Consider the following 21,662-nt stretch of genomic DNA (forward strand, 5'->3'; position numbering starts at 1 on the left):
GCCCCACTCCCAGGGCTGGAGGGAGTAACGAGGAGCAGCGGGGGAAAGTCAGAGAAAGGGGGAGTGGTGGGGGGTGGGTGGGCTGGAGAGGGTAAAGGGGGAGAGAGGAAGGAGGAAAAGGAGAGGGAAGGGGGTTGGGGGCGAAGAAGAGTGACGGAGCGGGCAGAGCCAGCAGGGAGGAAAGGGGAGGAGGGGCCGGGGGCGGGGCGGGCGGGAATGAAAGCGGCTGGGAGAGCTGGGCGTCAGGAGAGCGGCTCGGAGCCCGGGCCAGAGGCAGAGCCAGAGCCAGAACGGAGAAGCCAGGAGCCCAGAACCCAAGCACCCGCCGAGTTGAGCTCCGTCTCCGAACCGAGCCAAGGCAGGTAAGGCGAGGTCCGGCTCCCTCCCTGGAGCCTGCGGGGCCGCCCTGTCCCAGTCCCGAGAGCCCCTGAAGGTGGGGAGGATGAGCCCCGTCCTGCCTTCCTCTTCTACCTCAGGGCTCTGACTCAGTCTGGGTCCCTCTCCATCACTGCCTCTGTCTCAATCCCTCTGTCTCCTTTCAGTGTCTCTGTCGTTTTCTCAGTCCACCTCTCCCCCGTCAGTGTCTCTGAATCTCTCCTCCACACCCCCGTCTCTGTCTTTTTCCTTGTCCTTTCTTTCAACCCCCTCCCTGTCTCCCACTTCTTGTTTCTGTCTCTGTTTCTCTCCCTTCCCTGTTTCTGTCTCTCCCGCATTCCTGACTCTCTTTTTCCTCCCCATCTCTGTTGCTCTTCCTCCCTCTTGTTTCCCCCCTCCATGTCTGTTTCTCCCCACTCTTCTCTGGTTGTCACCCCCTTTTGGATCCCCCCTCCTCCGTTTCTAGAGTCTCTGATCCAACCTCCTCCATTTCTCTGTCTCTCCTCCTATTCCTGGATCCTCACAGAGTGTCTTATATTCTCTTATGGAGAGAATGGGGTTAACCCCATATATATAAATAAGGGGCAGAGATGGGGTTCCCATGAGGAAGAAAGACCCCATTGAGCCAGGGGAGAAAACAGTAAGGATCAGGGATGTTGAAAACCTTGGATTAGATTGTCAGAACACTTGAAACCTAACCAGGTGACCCTGAACAAGTGTCTCTTTTCCCCTGGGCCTCAGTTTCCCCCATCTTGTGCCTTGGAAAGGTGACATTTCCCAGGGAAGAAGTGTGCACATTTAGCTGCAAGACTGTGTGTGAGCATCAAGGAATCTGTATGTGTATGTGAGGAGGGAGAGCTGTACATGTGTGTTGGTGACAAAGAGCCCTTGGGTGAAAATGTGTAGGCTGGGGGGGTGGGGACTGATGGAGATATTTGCCAGGCCGAGGAAACTAAGTCACTGAAACAGCATCTCCTTCCCCTGCCTCCACCCTTTTTACCTCAGGGTATCAGATAGGAACCTAGACCCAGCTTTTGGGTGCCTTTGTTATGCCTGAGAGAAAGTGTAGGAACTAACCAACTTCCCCCACATTCCTGACCAGAATCACACACATTCAGACACATTACACAAATTTGAGCACACATTGAGAAAGACATGCACAAATGCATACAGACACACCCACCTGTATATACACATGCAGTCATATACACCTGTAACACACAGTTACTCCACCATACAAGCAGTGATAGAGAGAGTCAACTATACAGGAGCTTGAAATGCCTGGTTTTCCTCTCATCTCCTCCCCCCCCCCCCCGCCCCCACCTTGGTCAGCTGTTGGGAATCCATCAGCAAAAACAGACTAGAAAAGGACTATGTGACACTGGAAAGACACCTAGGTTCATCCAGCTTGGTGCTAGCCACCCCGGATAGCCAACTCTTAGAAGCCCTTCTTCCTCTTCTTAAAAGAACCTCTGTCCAGGTATTGCCTAGAAACTGACTCACACAAATCAGGGATCTTAGCATGCACTGCTGTGATGGTGAGGTCCTCACCAGACACTGTGTTGTTTACACCAGGTATCTGCAAATGCTGTAGCATTTGCATGAGGTTTCTCTCCCCTTCTGGCCAAGGCTTCATTCTCCTTTCCCAGGCCCAGTTGAGTGAGAGACATTCTCTGTCTCTGTCTCTGTCTCTCTCTGTCTCTCTGTTTCTGATTCTCTCTCTCTCTCTCTCTCTCTCTCTCTCTCTCTCTCTCTCTCTCTCTCTCTCTCTCTCTCTCTCTCTCTCTCTCTCTCTCTCTCTCTCTCTCTCCCCCCTCTTCTCTCCACTCTGCCCCCCCCACATGTCAGCCCCTGGAAAAGATCAGGGATCACATAGTGTAGGACAGAAGGGAGGAGAAAGAAAATGGGGCCCCAGGAAATAGATCAGAAGCCAATCACTGTCACCTCTTCAGCTTAATGAATAATCTTTTTTCCTCTGGTCCTGGACTCTCATTTCTCCCAAGAGTGTGATTGAGTATGTGAGGTGGGAGTGCTGGGGAAGCCCACTGGGTTTTCCCTTTTGCCCAGCTTCCATGTTTCTGTCTCTCTGCAGGTGCTGCTCTCTCTCTGCCCTCCTTCCTCTCCCACTCCTTTTATCCTCACTGTCTTTTTTCACTCTAGCCCATCAGCTTCTTTCCAATCATCTACCTCCTATTCCTTTTCTTTCATCCAACACTCCTCTTTTCTTCTCTTCCCAGTGAACCCTTTGCCCATCTTCTTTCTGTCTTCTCTCCCCTCATCTCTGTCTTTTCTTCCCTCAAGCTGATCCTTTCCTCCCTTTCATTATCTCTCTTTTCCTCCTCCCTCTTTCTTTTCCCCACCTCCCCTACCTGTTTCATCTTCTTCCTTCCCTCACTCTCTCCTCCACTTTCTCCTCTCCCCTACCTCCTGTCTCTCCCATCACTTCTCCCCTCCCCCTCATACCTCCCCTTCCCTCTTCCATTGTTTCTCTTTTTTCCTCTCCCTTTCCCCTTCTGACTCCCTTCTCTTCTCCCCATTCTCCTCTTCCCTCCCTCTCTTCATCCCCTTTCTCTTCCTCCACCTCTTTTTTCTCTCTCCCCCTCCCCTCCCTTCTCCCCATTTCTCTTCTCCTTTTGTCTTCTCTCTCCCCCTTTCTCTCTGTCTCCTCTCCCTGATCCCATCCGGGACCTCGGTCAGGTGCCCTCAAAATGGGGCCAACTCTGCTTTTGCTGCTGCTGCTGCTGTGGGGAGCCAGGGGTGGGGCCGAGGCGGGAGCTGGGAGTCCAGGCAAGAAGACCCTAAGCCTGGCGGGGGACCTGGTTCTGGGCGGGTTGTTCCCGGTGCACCAGAAGGGAGTCCCGGGGGCTGGGGGGAACGGGGAGTGCGGCGGCCCTGTGAACGAACAGCGCGGTGTGCAGCGCCTGGAAGCCATGCTCTTCGCCCTGGACCGCATCAACAGTGACCCGAGGCTGCTACCCGGCGTGCGGCTGGGCGCGCACATCCTCGACAGCTGTTCCACCGACACGCACGCACTAGAACAGGCTCTGGACTTCGTGCGCGCCTCCCTCAGCCGCGGCGCCCCAGGCTCCCGCCACGTGTGCCCCGACGGCTCCTACGCCATCCACGGCGAGCCGCCCACAGCCATCACCGGCGTCATCGGCGGCTCCTACAGCGACGTCTCTATCCAGGTCCGCAGGGAGGAGGGCCTGGGCGGGGGTGGAGTGGTCTTGGCTAGGAGCAGGGGCACAGGCGAGGGTGGGAGGGGCAGTAGGGAACAGGCACAGAGACCCTGGAGAGAGGAAAAAAGATGCGGAGATGTAAAGACAGTAAGACATAGTAACAGAGAAGGAGGTGGAGAGGAAACAGAAAAAGAAGTAGTCCGAGGCAGAGAGGGAGTGTGAAATGGGGAGAGTAAGACAGGGCAACGTAGCGAGAGACGGATCTAAGAGACAGGAAAGACTGAGAAATGAAAGCACAGACTCCCAACCTCCAGAAGGTCCCTCTATGGGACAACCCGTCCCTGATACATTTCGGAGAAGTGAGCTGCTCGCAGCCTTTGCTACAAGCAGCTTGTTCCATTTCTAGATAGCTCTAATGGAGACATGGAATAAGAAAAGGACATACGTAAACAAAGACAGAGACAGACAGAGACAGAAAGAGTGTGGTGAAAGGCCGAGATGGAGAGGCAGAAAAAGTGGGCAGAAGACCAGCAAACAGGAATGGGACAAAACAGAGGCAGTGAGAGATCTGGAGAAATTAGGAATCGAGATGGCAAGACAGAGATCGGAAAAGACAAAGACCCAACAAGGAACATGGGAATGGGGGGATAGGGAGAAAAGGAGAAATTGTAGGACACTGAGGCAAATGCAAAAGAGGGGCCCAGGAAAAAATAGACCGAATCTGATGTTCAAAACCACCTTATGAGGCAGATGCTATCCCAGTCTTACAGGAAACGGAGGCTTCTAAGGGTGGAGAGATTAGCCAATGGCCGCAGAACTAGTATCTAAGGCTAGATTTGATCCAGGTCTCCATGACACCACGCCCTGTGCTTATTTTCAGTATGCCATTGATGTTTCTAAATAGAAATAGAAATAGGTAGTGAAAGGCAGGGATTCACAAAGAGAAAGTTAGAGACAGGACACAGAGATGGAGAGATAGTGAGACTCAAAGGCAGGAAGACAAGTTAGAGAAATGTACAAGGAAATGGAGGCAGAAAGGCCTGCCAAGGCCCAGAGAAGCAAAGACTGTGAAACATGGAGAGGTAGGTCGGCAGATACCTTGATGGGATGAGTGGGAGGGAATGAGATAGGAAGGCAAGGTTTTGGATATGAGGGGAGGTATTGGGATGGGAAGACACCCTTCTATGGTAGGGGCACCCACATGTCCAGGAGGAGGCCAGGCCGTTCACATACACGCATGCACACATACACATACATACATAAATATCGACATCAGTCTCTTTCTCCTTCCCTCAACATCTAGCTCTGTCTGAAAGGCCTGAAGAGGGAATCCTGTTGGGAAAGCCCCTGGGGAGGGGTGAGCCAATGCAGGCCCAGCTGAGTCTTGTCTGCTCTCACCATCTGCCATTCTGGCCCATGAGAGACAGGGTCCAAGATCAGGGTTTCCCCTTCTTTCCCTTCCGCTCCCCTCATTGCCAGCTACTTTCCTCTCAGCTGCCCAGTCCCCAAGGCACTCTACCAGGTAGTGGCCCTTGCCAAGGACACAACCCAAGAATCCAGATACCCAGCTGGTCCCCACCCCAAGACTAGCAGTAGCTGTACAAGGTACAGCCTGAGGTAGAAAGGAGAGAGAGAAACCAAGGAAAGAGGGCTATTCTTAGCTGAAACAGAAGACAGCCAAGAGCACGGATTCCTGGGTCCATCCTCCCCTGTAGGAGGAAGGGGCAAAGGGGTCCTTAGTTTTCCCTTTGGAGACAATATGGAGGTGTCTCCTATAAATTAGTTAGAAAGCAGGAGGGATGGTGGGGAATGGGTGGGGATCTTCCCTAGGGAGAAAGGAAAGGAGCCTATGGGTCCCTACTGTGTGCTTAACCTTCCTAAACTGGGGCAAATTCTGTTCCCTTTCTGGTATTGTTTACGCATTTGTAAAGCGAGCTTTGAACGAGATGCCCTCTCCAAGGTCCTTGCCCGGTACCAAGTCCAGGATTCCCTAGGGCCTGGGACAGTGTAGGAGAGGCTAAAGGGACCAGGCCAGGCCAGACCAGACCAGGTTAGTCCAGTCCATACTCTTTATTGAAAGAGGTAGAGTTGGCTGGGTCCCTCCACAGCTACCCCAGCCCCTAGGGCTCCAGAATTTTTAAACCAGAATTTTTATATCGATCTCCAAATGCTCTGCCGTCGTGTGGTTGTTCTCCAGTTTTCGGTTTCGGCTGGCGTACCAGCGCCAGTATGCCTGGATGATGCAGGCGGCAGCCCGCGCCCGGCAGAAGCAGCGGCGAATCCGCCACATGCGCGCCCGCGCCTGCAGCTTGACCACGGCGCCCTCCTGCCGCGAGTAGAGCAGCAGCATTGTCCGCCGTCGCTTTTCCAGGGCCCGGGCCAGCACAGCCCGCCACCAGCACTGAATGATCCAGGCACGGAGGGCTGCGTGCAGTAACGTTCGTCGCACCAGCAGGCCCCTCCACCAGGCTTGGATCTTGATGGCTGCCTCAATCTCCTTGTCCTGGGGTAGAAGAGGGGCGCTTAGAGGGAGAAAGGGAATCTTTATCCCAGCTTTGACCCTGGCCCTCAGCCAGGAGTGCCCTGTTTCTTCACCCCTCTCCTCTTCTTTTTCCCTAGCCCATCCGCTATCTTCTCTTTGCAATCTCCCTGCTTCTCCCATCTCCTCACTTCCCCTACAGAGCCCTCTCCTCCTCTCCTCCCTCCTCTTCTTCCCTTTTCCTCAATTCCTGCTCCTCCCTATTCTCTTTTCTCCTCGCCCTCTCCTCCTCATTCTTTTCTCTTCTCCCTATTCTTCCTCCTCCTCCTCCTCCTCCTCCTCCTCCTCCTCCTCCTCCTCCTCCTCCTTCTTCTTCTTCTTCTTCTTCTTCTTCTTCTTCTTCTTCTTCTTCTTCTTCTTCTTCTTCTTCTTCTTCTTCTTCTTCTTCTTCTTCTTTCTTCTTCTTCTTCTTCCTCTTCCTGCCCCCCCCCATCTCTCCTCCCGGTTTTTCTCTCTTTCCTATTCTCTCTCCTTTTTCTCCTTTCCCTCTCCTCCCCATCTTTTCTCTCCCCTTTCTTTTCTCCCTTTCTTCTCTATTCTGTCCTCAGACCTGGAAGGAACCTCAGGTATCATCTAGCTCAGTCATAGCTCATATCTGACCTGATCAAGAATCCCTCCACAACATTCCCAACAAAGGGTCATCCATTTGTCACTTGAAGAATTCAAGTGAAGGACAAAACCCGTTATTGCTAGAGACAATCCATTTCACCTTTGGAGAGCCCTAATTTTATGAAGCTTTCCCTCCCATGGAACCTAAATCTGCTCTTTACATTTCCCAACCTTTGCTTTTAATTCTATCCCCCAGAACCAAGCAAATGAATCAAACGGAGCCTTCTTTTGCACATCTTTGCAGATACTTGAAAATAAGGATCATGTCTCTGTCCTCCCCTCCAAGTGTTTCTTCTCCTAGTTAAACAGCCCCAGTGCCTTCAAACAGTCCTTTGGTGGCATGGTCTTCAGTCTCCCAAATCCTGGTTGTGATCCTCCAGCTCCTTAACATTCTTTCCTGAGTGTGGTGCCCTGAACCAAGCACCGTTCTCTATGGGATCTGCTGAAGGCAGAACCACGGTATCCTTTGTTCTGAACACCAGGCCTCTTGATGCAGCTCTAAGACATCCTTAGCTGGCCAGATGGACAGCAATGTTGTATTATGGACTCAGGGAGGTTGCAGGCCACTCTTTAGGTTCAGTCATTCAACCAGCTCAAACTCTACCTAATACTATTGTCTAACCCACAATTCTCCATCTTATCTGGAAGAATAACATAAGAGACTTTGTCCAATGCTTGAAATCAAGGTCAACTACCAATTGACCACAGCTACCTGATCTACCAGTCCAATTATTCTGTAAAAAAAGGAATGAGCCTAGTTTGGCATGACGTCTTGAAGATATGTTGGCTTTCATTGCTTTCTTTTCCAGATGTTCCCAGGCTAGTCCTTTAATTATATAGTCTATATCCCCTCCCTCCCAGAAATTGAAATTAAATTCACTGGCCTATAGCTTGCACACTCTCCTCTTCTTTCCCCCCTTCTCCCAAATCTGAATATTTGCTTTCCTCTAGTTCTGTGGCACCTCACAAAATCTTTCAAAGATCACTGATAGCATATGGCTCAGCAATTTCATGCAGCAGTTCTTTCAGTATTCTGGACTGTACTTGGCCTGGAAACTTGAAGCGAAGAGGGCAGCTGTGTGCTTTCTTCTATATTTCCTTACTTCTGCCTCCCTTCTCCCCTTTCTGCTCTCCATCTTCCTTCTCCCTCCCACAGTTCTCCACCAGTTTTCCTTTTCTCTTTTCTTTCTTTTTCTCTTCTTTCTTGCCCCCTCCCTTCCTTCCTTTTCTTTCCTCTTCTCTTGTCTCCTCTCTCTCATCTTGTTCCTCTCCCCTCCTTTCTTTTCTCTCCCTTCCTCTCTCCTTTCTTGTTCTTTTCTTCCCTCTCCCTTTGTCTTCCTTCTTCTCTCCTACCAGCCCCTACCCCACAAATCAAGCCTAGCTATGGATTCCACATCAACCCTCATCTTTAAGATTTTCTCCCAAAATCCTAGTCTTGCTCTAGTCTTCTTAATAATATTTTTTTCTATTTTCCTAACCCTTAATCACTCTACTGACTCCTTGGTTCATCCAACCCCACTCCCCCAAGGACTCAAAGCAAAAATCCTGCCTCCTCCAAGATGCCTCTACTTACCGTTGTTCCTCCCTCCATTTCTGATTCTTCTGTTTCTGACTCCTTCTTTTTCCTTTTTTGTGCCGACTAGTGTGGAGGAGAGGGAGAAGGGGATAGGTGAAGAGGGAGAAAGGAATCTGCCCTACTCCTTATACCCCAGCCCAGACTCTAAGGGACCTAAAGCCCCCCACTCTATTCTGGATTTGCTCAGGGATCTCCAGAGGTAATCTGGTCCTTCCCCCTACCACAGGGAAGATCAGCCCTTGGTCCAAATCAGCCTTTTCCTCCCTGAAATTATGAGGACCTCAAGGCTCTTGCCCAGCACCCCTGGTCTATCCCTTACAGAGAGTAGACTTCCCATGGCTTCCAGACAGATGATCTTTCAGCTGTCTTCTTGACCTTAGCTTAGGCAGCCCTGGCCTTGTCTGAAAAGGAGATTACAGGGTCATCTATGAGGTCACAAGAGTGACTCTGACTCAAAGACCTCCACCTAGATGTGCTCATTTCCACCCATCCACTGAGAAAGAAAAGGTTAGAGGTTAGGCTCTTGCTGGAGGGGAGAGAGTTCTAGAGTGAGAAGCAAGACCCCTGGGTCTCTAGGGGAAGGAAACACGAAGTGGCTCCAGTAAAATGGGGACTGTGGGAAGGGCCTGGATGAGGGAGAGTTAGAATGATGGTGATGGGAACAGGTCACCCAAACTAAAGCTCAAGAAGCAGGACTGAGTTCCACCAAAGAAGGGGCAGGAGGAGGCACTATGAGCCATGTGTCCAAGGAGTGGAGAGATTCCTTGGGAGTTATCTTCCAGGGAATGAGTGAGTCAGGAACCTGGCTTGGTCCCCAGCAAGTATCAAATAAGTCATTGAGTCTGAAACTCCTGGGACCTTCTGACCCCTACCTTCTATTCCAGGTCGCCAACCTCCTCCGGCTTTTCCAGATCCCACAGATCAGCTATGCATCAACCAGTGCTAAGCTCAGCGACAAGTCCCGTTATGATTACTTTGCTCGCACCGTTCCACCAGACTTCTACCAGGCCAAGGCCATGGCTGAGATCCTCCGCTTCTTCAACTGGACCTACGTATCAACTGTGGCTTCCGAGGGGGACTACGGGGAGACTGGCATTGAGGCCTTTGAGCTGGAGGCCCGCGCCCGCAACATCTGTGTGGCCACCTCAGAGAAGGTGGGCCGGGCCATGAGCCGGGCTGCCTTTGAGGGTGTGGTTCGGGCCCTGTTGCAGAAGCCCAGTGCCCGAGTGGCTGTTGTATTTGCTCGCTCTGAGGATGCCCGTGAACTTTTGGCAGCTGCCCAACGCCTCAATGCCTCCTTCACCTGGGTGGCCAGTGATGGTTGGGGTGCCCTGGAAAGTGTGGTAGCGGGCAGTGAAGGAGCAGCAGAGGGTGCCCTCACCATTGAGCTGGCCTCCTACCCCATCAGTGACTTTGCCACCTATTTTCGGGCCCTTGACCCATGGAACAACAGTAGAAACCCTTGGTTTAGAGAATTCTGGGAGCAGAAGTTTGGGTGTAGCTTCCGCCGGCGGGACTGTGGGGCCCACTCACTCAAGACAGGGCCCTTTGAGCAGGAGTCCAAAATTATGTTTGTGGTCAATGCTGTGTATGCTATGGCCCACAGCCTGCACAACATGCACCAAGCCTTGTGCCCCAACACCACTCATCTCTGTGATGCCATGCGCCCTGTCAATGGGAAGCGGCTCTACAAAGACTTCATGCTCAATGTCAAGTTTGATGGTAATGAGTCAATCCAACCCTACAAGCATTTATCAATACCCCATTTATCAATACCCCAACCTGATGCTAAGGACATGGAGATGTTTAAAAGAAAAATGGCGTGGTTACTCTCCACAGGGATTATAGTCTAATAGGGAGATATAATATGTGTATGCATGTGAGAGTGGGGGGATGGGGTGGAAATCCAGACAAAATGTGAGGAAAACAGGAGGAGGGAGAGAGCATTTTCATTGGCTGGGACAATCAGGGCCAGCTTCCTAGAGGGGTTGCCACTGGGGGAGGGCCTTGAAAGAAAGGAAGAACTTCAACAAATGAAAGTGAGAAGGGATGACTCCTAGATATAAGGAACCCTAGAGGCCAGCTTATCTAAATCTCTCATTTCAGGAGTGAGCATATCGCTGGCTGAGAAGTCAAGTTACTTTCTTAAACCCTGGTCATGTGCCTAATAAGTTGAAGAAGCCAATTTTCTGATCCCCAATCAGCACCATTTCTCCTAAACCACAGGGCTTAGGCGTGCTCAAATATGCAGAAGGAGGATTTGTGGGAAGATTTGGGACAGCTAGCTGGTGGCCCAGTCTGTTCGGAATGTAAGGTCAAGTACAATAAAGGCCAACCTAGATAACAGATGGGAGATTCTGATGATGGGGATGACCCTCTGTATGGCTTTACTTCTATATGGATGCTTCCATTCAGGTTATGATGAAATAGAAAACTATCTATCTCCCAATACACCTTGGATGGGGACAGAAGACATGTGTTGCTGGCCCCATCACATGGATGGGGGAAAGGTGAGGTGAGGTGAGGGCAAGAGCTGTGTCCCAGGTTACACAGGTGAGCTTAGTGGCAGATCCAAAATTAGAAATAAGGTCTCTGTCAGGGCTCAAACCAGAGCTCTGTCAACTGGACCTTGGAAAGGTGGTTTGGGAAGTAGAGAGATTAAGAAAAGCGGAGTGTTTGGAGATAGGATGGCTACCTAAAGAGTGAGGTCTAGAGGAGGGGAGTTGTTCAAGTTTACTTGGACTCCCAGGGAGGGGAGGAAGATGTAAGGAGTCATGGAAAGGATCTAAAGTAGAGGATCCCCCTCTAGCCCCCCCAACCCTAAGCTCAGGATGAAGACAAGTATATAGAGAGGGGACAGTCAGTCCTAGTCAAGAAGTCTTGTACCAAGCATCCACTGATCAAGACCCTCCGCCTCAATCAATGACCATCTCCAGGACTGTTGAGGCAGGAGGTGAGGGTTCAGGATCCTAGATGTGAGAGGTTTAAGTGAGCCTGGTGGGCTACCCTGAGGAGGGGGAAACTGGTGTGAGTTGATGTGAAGGGTCAGATTTAGGGTCAAGGTATGGGAAGAGTCATTCTCCATCTGCTTTTTATACCCCCAAGTTTATATTCATTCCATGTGATACTATGGAGTTCTCATGAGTTTTCCCCCCCTAAAAAATAGCTTGTTTAAATTTATTTTTTTTTTAAAATAGGGAAAGCATGTGTCCTTTGGAGGGAAGGCATGAGCTATTGTGAAAACACAGTAGGGCAAGATGTCATGATTTCAGAAAGCCTTGGAATTACTGGGTCAACCTCAATTCAATATAAGCATCAGTCATAAGCGTTACATGGAGCAGTGGTTAGATATCTGGACCCGAAGTCAGGAAGACCCAGGGTTAAATCAATCCTCAGATAATTACTAGCTCTGTGATGCCGACCAAGTCACTTAACTTCTCTCCATCAGTTTCCTTGTCTGTAAGATGGAGGTAATCACAGCTTCTACCTGTCTGGGTTGTTCATGAGGATAAAATGGCATTGTATTTCTAAGCACTTTGTATACCTTAAAGTACTCTACAAATGCCAGCTATTGTTATTAATAATCATGAGACACAGGCCACCAGAAGCTGCATTAATTAGCTTAATTAATGAATGATCCTCAGTTGCATGATAACCCACAGCATCATCCCCATGCAGAGAGGTGAGAATTCTGCTGTTTATTCTAAGCATCACATTTTAGGCAATGGTACTAACCAGCTGGGACCTACCCAGAAGGGGATGACCAGTATGCTAAGAATATAGTGACCAGGGATACAAGGATCCCTGAAGAAACTGGGGGTGTTTGGCCTAGAGGAGACAAGCATCAGAAAGAACTAATCACAGTTTTCAAATAGCTGAAGGGCCAGAATGAGAAAGCAAGATTAAACTTTTCTTTACTTGGCCCCAGAGGGCAGAACTAATAATAACAGCTGCCATTTCAATCTGGCTTTCAAGTTTGCAAAGAGTTTTGTGGATCTGATCTTATTTGAGCTTCCCAAGAATAGTGAGTTACGCATAGACAATACTATTATCCCCATTTTAGAGATTAAAAAAAAAAAACTAAGGTCCAGGAGAGTTAAGTGATTTGCCCAAGGTCTCACAGGGTACTCCCAGCAGAGTAGAGAATGATGCACATAATAGTTGGGAATGGGATTAGTATTACATCAGAGTCAGGTTTGTGTTGGGGGTTGGGTGGGGTGTGGGTATGGGGTATTTGGGAGACTGGGCAAGTTAGAACTGCATTTGGTTTTGAGTTGGGATCATCTCAAGGGGCTAACACCGTAGTTGTGTAAGGCTTATGGCTGGGGTGAATCAAGACTCGCGGCTGTTTGTCTTTTCCTTCTCAAAGAGGACCATGATGTCAGGAAGATGATGCCCCGACTTGAGGGTGTATTGGATTTAAGTGAGGGAGGGCTACGCAAAGCCAATAGCTTCACTTTCTCCTCTGGAGCCATCTGGGTCCAGTGGCCAGATGTAGATCAGGATGACTAGTTCAATGATGGAGTTAAAGTCAGGATTATTGGTCTGAGGGTGAATCTACATAGGGTTAAGTCCGATGATCAGTGTTGGTGCTCAGGGTGGGTTTATGAGCTGGTTTGGGATTAGGCTTAGTGGAGGGTTAGATTTAGGGGCTAGAAGAGGTTTAGATTGGGTTCAAAGCTGAGTAGAATTCATTTTGGGGATTAGGGCTTGGTTTAGGATTAGAGTCAATGACTGTAAACTCAAGACTCGGTTCTCTCACTTGTTCCCCCTTTCTCTCCCCGTACCCCCAGCACCTTTCCGACCGGCTGACACCCACAACGAGGTGCGTTTCGACCGCTTTGGCGATGGCATCGGCCGATACAATATCTTCACCTACCTGCGCGGAGGCAGTGGACGCTACCGATACCGAAAGGTCGGCTATTGGGCTGAGGGCCTGAGTCTGGACACCAGCCTCATCCCATGGGCCTCAACCCAAGGCACCGCCCTTCCTGCCTCCCGATGCAGTGAACCCTGCCTGAAGAATGAGATGAAGAGCGTCCAGCCCGGTGATGTCTGCTGCTGGCTCTGCATTCCGTGCCAGCCCTATGAGTATCTGAAGGATGAGTTCACCTGCACCGATTGTGGGTTGGGTTACTGGCCCAACGCCAGCCTGTCTGGGTGCTTTGAGCTGCCCCAAGAGTACATCCGCTGGGGAGATGCTTGGGCCTTGGGGCCAGTCACAATCTCCTGCTTGGGCTTCCTCGCCACCCTCTTTGTCCTGGGCGTCTTTGTCCGCCACAATGGGACACCTGTGGTCAAAGCCTCAGGCCGGGAGCTCTGCTACATCCTTCTGGCCGGTGTCCTGCTCTGTTATTCCATGACTTTCGTATTCATTGCCAAGCCCTCCACGGCAGTATGCGCCCTCCGACGACTTGGCTTGGGCACTGCCTTTTCCGTCTGCTATTCGGCCCTGCTCACCAAGACCAACCGCATCGCGCGCATCTTTGGTGGCGGCGCCCGAGACGGAGCCCGGCGCCCGCGTTTCATAAGTCCTGCTTCCCAGGTGGCCATCTGTCTGGCCCTCATCTCGGGCCAGCTGCTCATTGTGACCATCTGGCTGCTGGTGGAGGCTCCGGGCACGGGCAAGGAGACTGGGCCCGAGAGAAGGGAGGTGGTGACCCTGCGCTGCAACCATCGGGACTCCAGTATGCTGGCTTCTCTCGCCTACAATGTGCTGCTCATTGCGCTCTGCACCCTCTATGCCTTCAAGACCCGCAAGTGTCCAGAGAACTTTAACGAGGCCAAATTCATCGGCTTCACCATGTACACCACCTGCATCATCTGGCTGGCCTTTCTGCCCATCTTCTATGTGACCTCCAGTGACTACAGGGTGAGCTGGAACCTGGGGTAGGCTGGGAATGAAGGCTGGGTGGGTCAGGGAAGAAGACCAAAGGGATGGGAGAAGGAACAAGCTGTGAGGAGGAGAATGGGAAGGGGTGGGGTGGGAGGAAGGGGGAGCGAGGAGCAGGGGGCAGGAAGATGAAGCAAAACCAATAATACATTTCTGTAGATCCTTAATCTTTTCCAATCCATTTTCTTATTTCCTCATCTCACTTTCCCACACATGTATTACTAAGCCACATTTTACAGATGAAGAAACAAAGTGCCTTATATCAAAGGCTACAAAGCTAGTAGCAAAGCCGGGATTCAAACCCAGGTTCTTTGACTTCAACTCAACCAACAATCATCCAATAAGCATTTATGAAATGTTACTATATGCTAGGCATGTGCTAAACATTTGGGATGCACATAAACAGCAAACCCACAGTGCCTAGCCTCAAGGAGCTTATGTTCTAAAGTCAACAAACACTGCTTCCTCTCTCCCTTAGCACCTCAGAAGGAGAGGGGCCTGGCTGAATCCAAGGGCCTACCTGTGTAGGGGACGTGGGAGAGAGAAAGAGACACAGGTGGATTGGGGACAGAAATAGAAGAAAGGCACAAGAGAAAACAGCAGTGGGGGAGGGAGAAATAAAGAGGGAAAGATATGATTGGGGAGGGGGGGGTCATAGGAGCACAGATTTAGAGCTGGAAGGGACCCCAGAGGCCAACAATTCCAAGATCCTCATGTTATAGAAGAGGAAATTCAGAGGCGCAGAGCAGTTAAGTGATTTATTTGCCCAGGATCCCATGTCTAGCAAGCATCTGAGATGAAATTTAAACTCGTTTCTTAAATCCAGTACATGTTGGAGGAGGTAAGTTAGGATTCCCTAAGCTATTTCAGTCCTCCTATGAGCCTCAGTTTGGGGAGGAGGAAAGTACAAGTAATTTCTAGAATCCTTCTTTCACCTGCCCCAAAAGTTCCCCTTGGCCAACGGATTCCTCTGTCCTTGAACACAAATGACAGTTGCTGTCTCTGACTGCTAACTGAAATGTCAGATTCTGCCCAACTAAGATCATGGTCAGGAACCCCTAAAAGCAGCTTACTGCTTGCCTTCCACCTCTCTTGCCCTTCTTCGCCACCCACCACTGGGCTTTGGATGGAGTCAGAGGACCTGGGTTTAAACCCTGCTTCTTACTTGTGTGACATTGGGCAAATCCTTCCTACTGTTTATGCCTCAGTTTCCTTATCTGTAAAATGGAACAGTTGGACAAGATGTTCCCTGAGGTCCATTCCAATCCTAAATGTCATGAGTCAGACTTACCTCAGACATCATAGTATAGTGGTCAGACACCTAGACTTGGAGCCAGAAAAACCTGGGTTCAAATTCTCTTCAGGCACTTACTAGCTCTCATCCAAGGTAAGTTATTTAACTCTCTCTGCCTTATTTTCCTCACATGTAAGATGAAGATAATAAGACCTCTATCACTGCCTCCCTACGATTGTTTTGAGGCCCAGATGAACTGAAATACATAAAGGACTTTGCACATTTTAAAGCCCTAAATAAATTATAAATAATAAATGTAAGTTATAAATTGTTATTGTTGCCAGTTTCTAAAAGAAGCTTGAACAGAAAGACTACATTGTACCTCAGAAAGGGTCTTCCTGATGACTTAAGCACTTGCATGTTCAGTCATTTCAGTCATGTCTGACTCTCCATGACCCCATTTGGAGTTTTCTTGGCAGAGATACTGGAGTGGTTTGCCATTTCCTTCTCCAGCTCATTTTACTGATAAGGAAACTGAGGCAAACAGGGTGAAGTGCCCAGGGTCACACAGCTGCTTTGAGCTCATGTCTTTCTGACTCTAGGCCCGGCATGCTATCCACGGCACCACTTAGCCACCCGCAAACACCTGCTTATAGGCCTCTAAAAATGAACAGGTTTGATATGGCCCCTTCCAGCTGACAATTCTGTTTTACTCAAATTTCAGCAGCATTTAGGGTTTCCAAAGCACTTTCATCACAACCACCTTATGATATAGGAAGAGAATGTAATAGCACACCCATTTTACAGATGAGGGAATCGAATCTCAGAGAAGTTGAGAGGCTTTAGAACTGGAACTTGAATGCAAATCCCTGACCCCCGGGCTCTTTCATGTTAAAATTAAGGTCATGTATCATTCTAAAACAATTGGGGAGGTCATGGAAAGTGTGTTCTATTTGGAATGAGGAGCAACCCGAACTCAAATCCCACTGCTGATCTCTATTGGCTGTGCTAGCATGGCAGAGTCACTCAGCCTCTCTGAGCAGCCTCATCTGTAAAGTGTGGTTGGTGATGGCATTGACTTCATAGTGGTGGTGTGAGGATGAAATACAATGATGGGTGTAAGGTGCTTTGTCAACCATACATCTCTATACAAATGTCCTAGGTTATTTTTATTATCTGGCTGATTCTTCTCTGATGCAGGAATCCCTCCCACAATATCCCCAACAAGGAGTCATCTGGCCTCTACTCAAGTACTTCTAGTGATTGGAGTTCACTACTTAATAACATGTATTTCCTTGTTATGTAGTTCTACTTGTTAAGAAATTCTAACATATTGAGCTGAAATCTGCCCTTGTAGGACTTCCCTGATCCTCTGTGGTCCCAATCCTACCTTCTTTCTTTCTTTCTTTCTTTCTTTCTTTCTTTCTTTCTTTCTTTCTTTCTTTCTTTCTTTCTTTCTTCCTTCCTTCCTTCCCTCCTTTCTTTCTTTCTTTCTTTCTTTCTTTCTTTCTTTCTTTCTTTCTTTCCTTCTTTCTTTCTTTCTTCCTTCCTTCCTTCCTTCCTTCCTTCCTTTCTTTCTTCCTTCTTTTCCTTTCCTTATTTCTTTCTTTCTTTCTTTCTTTTTCTTTTTCTTCCTTCCTTCCTTCCTTCCTTTCTTTCTTCCTTCCTTCCTTCCTTCCTTCCTTCCTTTCTCTCTCTCTCTCTCTCTCTCTCCCTCTCTCTCTCTTTCTTTCTGCCTTGCTTTCTTTTTTCTGGCTGTATGTCTTCTTTCTTTCCTTTCTTTGTTCCTTCCCTTTCTCTTCCTTTTTTTAATCTCCTTTTCTTTAACATTGTTCTCTTTTTCTTTCTTTCACTTCTTTCCTTCCTTCTTTCCCTCCTTCCTTCCTTCTCCCTTTCTTTTCCCCCTTCCTTCCTCTTCCTCCTCTTCTTTCTTTTTTCTTTCTTCTCTCTTTTTCACTTTCTTTTTTTCTTTCTTTCCCATCCTTTTGTTCCTCTTTCCTTCCTTCTTTTCTTCCTCCCTTTTCTTTTCTTTCTTTCTTTCTCCCTTCTTTCTTTCCTTTTTTATACTTCATATAACACTGACTTTTTAAATCACAGACTTTTTCATTTTAAAAATAGTGTTATTAATTTCTTTTGGTTTTAAATCACTGTCATTTCTGGATTTACCACCACATCATCAGAATTCAACCCTCCTTTATGTGAAGAAAAACAGTTAAACAAAAACAACTGATGCTGTGATGGCATCCGACAATATTGATGGCATTCTATACTTGTACTTCCCCACCTCTGCTCAGAAGAAGGCTCTATATTTGATGAATTGTTCTCATGGACCATTATTAAGTTGGTTATTTTTTTTCCCAATTAACTTTGAGTTCAGCTACTTCTATTCATTTACGCTGTTGTACTGGTTGTGTATCTTGTTCTTTTCCTTCTGATTCTTTTGCTCTATGTCAGTTCATACAAATCTTCCCATGCTTCTCTTGCTTCCTATATTTGTCATTTCTTATGGCATGAGAACATCCACAGTTCAGCCATTCCCTAGTCAATGGAAGCTCAATGTGTCCACTTCTTTGTTACCACAAAAATGTTGCTCTGAATATTTTGATATATATTGGACCTTTGTTTCTGTCCTTGACCTCCTATGGGTGTATACCTAATAATGACACCACTGAGTTAAAGAATATGGATACTTCAGTCATTTTTCTCATATGATTCTCAGTTTTTATCCAGAAGTGTTGGAACAGTTCGCAGCTTCATCAACAGAGTGCTAGCATGCCTGCTTTCCCACAATCAATCAACAAGCATTTATTTTTATTTTTTATTTTTATTTTAACAAGCATTTACTAAGCACTTACTATGTGCCAGACATTTTACCATGTGCTAGGGATACAAAGACAAAGAAAAAAATAGTCCCTACCCTCAAGGGGCTTACATTCTAATGGAGAGACAACATGTTCATTAAAATTGGTACATGCAAAGTAAATACAGAATGGATGGAATGTAGCTTTAAATGAGAAGGATGGAATATGGAATATGGAAGCATATGGAGGATGGGGAAGGAGGACCACAAAAGTCCTCCTACAGGAGATGGTGCTTGAGGAAATCAAGGATTCTCTCTCAGAGAAGAGGTTACAGAAGAGAACACTCTAGGCATGGGGGACAATCAATGCTAAGAGCCAAAGACAGAAGATGGAATGTTGTGTGTGAGAAAAAGTCAGTCAGGCTGCCCCAGAGAGGATGCAGCAGAAAATAATGTATAAGAAGACTAGAAGACTAGAAAGATCGGAAGGAGCTAGGTTGTGAAGAGCCTTAAACACCAAAGAGATATGTTTCTAGGTGATCCTAGAGGTCATAGAGAGCCATTAGAGTTTATTGAGTAGCGAGGTGACATTGTCAGAGGATGTATGGGGGATGGATTGCATTGGGAAGAGACTTGAGGCAGGGAGTTCAGTTAGAAGGTTACTGCAATATTTCAGGAAAGAAGTGAAAAGGGCTTGAATTTGGGTGGCGGCTGTGTGAAGGGACATATGCAAGAGATGTTGGAGGAAAAAAATGACAAGGTTTGGCAACTGATTAGATATTCGCAGTGATCAAGAATGATGCCAAATTTGAGAAGTTGTGTGAATGTTGGCATTTTGTGCCATCTTTGCTAATGTGCAGGGTGTGGGGTGAGACCTCAGAGTTGTTTTACTCTTAATTATGTGTTACCCTTATTTTTAGTGGCTTGGAGAATGGTCTCACATGGTTATTCGTAGGCTGAAATTCTTCTTTAGAAAATCATTTGTTCGTATCCTTTGACATTTATACACTGGGGAATAGCTCTTAAATCATACATTATGTCAACTCCCTATGTATCTATGATATCTGGCTTTTATCAATGACATTTCAGTGGTGTCCTGGTAAATGTTTTACCACCCAGCTCTTCAGGGGAAAATGTATGCAGACACACTTTTAAGTTCAATTTGCATTATAAGCATTTTGTCCATCACTTTCTGAAGTCTAGACTGAAAATTGAGCAATTGGCTCTTGCAGACTTGGCCAAGCTGGCTCCAGTACACCCCTACAAAGATGTTTTTCCTGAATTGATTTTGTCCACACAAAAGCTTTTTAGTTTTACATAATCAAAATTGTCTATTAGGTCTTTTGTGATCACTGTGACCTTGTGATGTGAATTCTCTCCCAGCCATAGTTGTGATATGTTCCTCATCCAAATCCCTTTTCTAGATTGGACCTTCAAATGCTGAAGACAGCTTTCATGACCCCCCAAATCTTTTCTTCAGGCTAACATCCAATTCCTTGAGCCCCTACAGCATGGTTTCCAGCCCTCTCTCAATCCCAGGCAAACTCCCTGGGTCCCAACCCTCTGTTCACATGCTCCAGTATATAAATGATGAAAATATTATAGCATTCTACGTTCCAAAGTCTCTTCTTACTTTGATGCTCTGTGGTTCTTTGACTCTTATAACGGGACCCCAAGATATGGTCGGGGGAGGTCTGTCCTGTGTGGGTGGAGCAGTGGGGGATGTTGCAACACAGAAGCCCTAACTCCAGGTACCTCCTTCCAGGTGCAGACCACAACCATGTGTGTGTCTGTCAGCCTCAGTGGCTCCGTTGTTCTAGGCTGCCTCTTTACCCCAAAACTTCACATCATCCTCTTCCAGCCACAGAAGAACGTAGTCAGTCACCGAGCTCCCACCAGCCGCTTCAGTGTCACAGCTGCTGGCTCCAGCATCTCCCATGGTCAGTCTATGCCCCTGGACCTCTTTGGCACTCCCAGGCCAAGAGCTCCATCCATCCTTCCCACCTCCACCTCCCATCATCACAGAATCACCATATCTATTCCTTGGGGTCATAGGTTGCTCTGACCCTAACCACTCCTGAATCCCAGTCCCCCACCAAAACCTGGTCTATACCCACTCTCCCCCAGACTCCAGCTGCTGCCTCATTATGCCCCCTCCCCCAGAGTTCAGGGGAATGAAGACATACTCAGGTCACCAGGTGTGTGACACTTAATTTATTTTTTGAGGGAAATAGAAAGGTTATCCACTGAGAATAGAACAGAAAGAAAAGGGAAGGAGTTAAAAAAAGAAAAGTCTCTTCAGTTGAAGACCCCTTAGACCCTTCCCAGAAATCCACCACCATAGAGAGGACTCAACTGAGCCTGAGAAAACACTCCCCTTTTGGAGTAGATGCCCTCTTTTGTCCCTCTATGTGATTCATGAAACTCCCTTGTTCCCACCACTAACCTCTCTGCTTTTTCCCCCTAGGCTCTGGATCCCAGTTTGTCCCTACAGTATGTAATGGCCGGGAGGTGGTGGACTCCACAACTTCATCACTCTGAGGGCTGAACCCCAAAACAACTTGGCTCCATGGCTAGAGACGGGGAAGGTAGCACAGGGCGCCATCCCCCGGGACCCAGGCAGACAAGCCTGGAGCATTGCAATAATCCCAAATCACCTCATTTCTTTCCCCAAACATTGTCATCTCACCTAACCCCTCTAGGTTGTCATAACAACCTAACCCATCCCACCTCCCAACCTTGGCCCAGGGTCAGAAGCTGCTGGAGAATGTTGGGAGTATAGGGTACCTATCTAATAGGTCATAGCATTGGCTTTGTTTGAACCTGTAGAGTCCAATGGAAACCCTGAGGGAGGGACCTGGGGAGGTCAGAGGAAAGTAGAGACACTGAAGGCCTGGGATCAAAGGGTTTACATATTAGAAATGCAGCCCTGAAATGGGAGGAAAATAGAGGAGCCAGGCTCCCCAATCCTTGTTACATCAAAGGTGCTTCCAGCTCTGGGCCCAACTCCTAATCCCTACTTATATCCTTATGTCCTAGGGCTTTTAATTTTTTATATGTTATTCTAGGGTGGTAGGGAGGAGGGAGCATCCAGTCTTCCTGCAAAATACTGTATCCTGTGATTTATTTTGTAATTTCTGTAAATAAAGTTTTTTTTAATCCAAGCCCTTGTCCTCTCCACCCTAATCCTGTGTGCCTTTAGTACAAAAGGGAAGGGGCAGAGGAGGGGAATTTATATGTAACGGGTAGGGTACTTAGATGGCACCACCCTTTGCTGTGACCAGGGGGGTCACATGGAGCCAGGGCCATAGTAGCATCAGCTTGTTACTACTGGCTCCTGGGTCCTGGCCCAGCAGAGCTTCCTCTGAGTCAGGCAGCCCAAATAATTCAATACTTGTACCAAGCTCACAGGGTTGGGTGATGTTGGAAGAGTCAGAAGACCTGAACCTGAATTGTG

The 21,662-nt window shown here is 48.2% G+C and overlaps 2 protein-coding genes across 2 annotated transcripts; one reads left to right on the forward strand and one right to left on the reverse strand.

The window, feature by feature from the left end:
• Positions 1–3,083: 3,083 nt before the first annotated feature.
• On the forward strand, positions 3,084–20,746 carry GRM2 (glutamate metabotropic receptor 2). The gene is made up of 5 exons (XM_036739630.1): positions 3,084–3,563; positions 9,163–10,000; positions 13,072–14,150; positions 19,971–20,145; positions 20,673–20,746. The coding sequence occupies exons 1-5, from the start codon at positions 3,084–3,086 to the stop codon at positions 20,744–20,746; spliced, it is 2,646 nt and encodes an 881-aa protein (XP_036595525.1).
• On the reverse strand, positions 5,692–6,216 carry IQCF6 (IQ motif containing F6). The gene has a single exon (XM_036738241.1). The coding sequence runs from the start codon at positions 6,214–6,216 to the stop codon at positions 5,692–5,694; it is 525 nt and encodes a 174-aa protein (XP_036594136.1).
• Positions 20,747–21,662: the final 916 nt, after the last annotated feature.

The sequence above is a fragment of the Trichosurus vulpecula genome, chromosome 9, assembly GCF_011100635.1.
Source record: "Trichosurus vulpecula isolate mTriVul1 chromosome 9, mTriVul1.pri, whole genome shotgun sequence".
NCBI classification, from domain to species: domain Eukaryota; kingdom Metazoa; phylum Chordata; class Mammalia; order Diprotodontia; family Phalangeridae; genus Trichosurus; species Trichosurus vulpecula.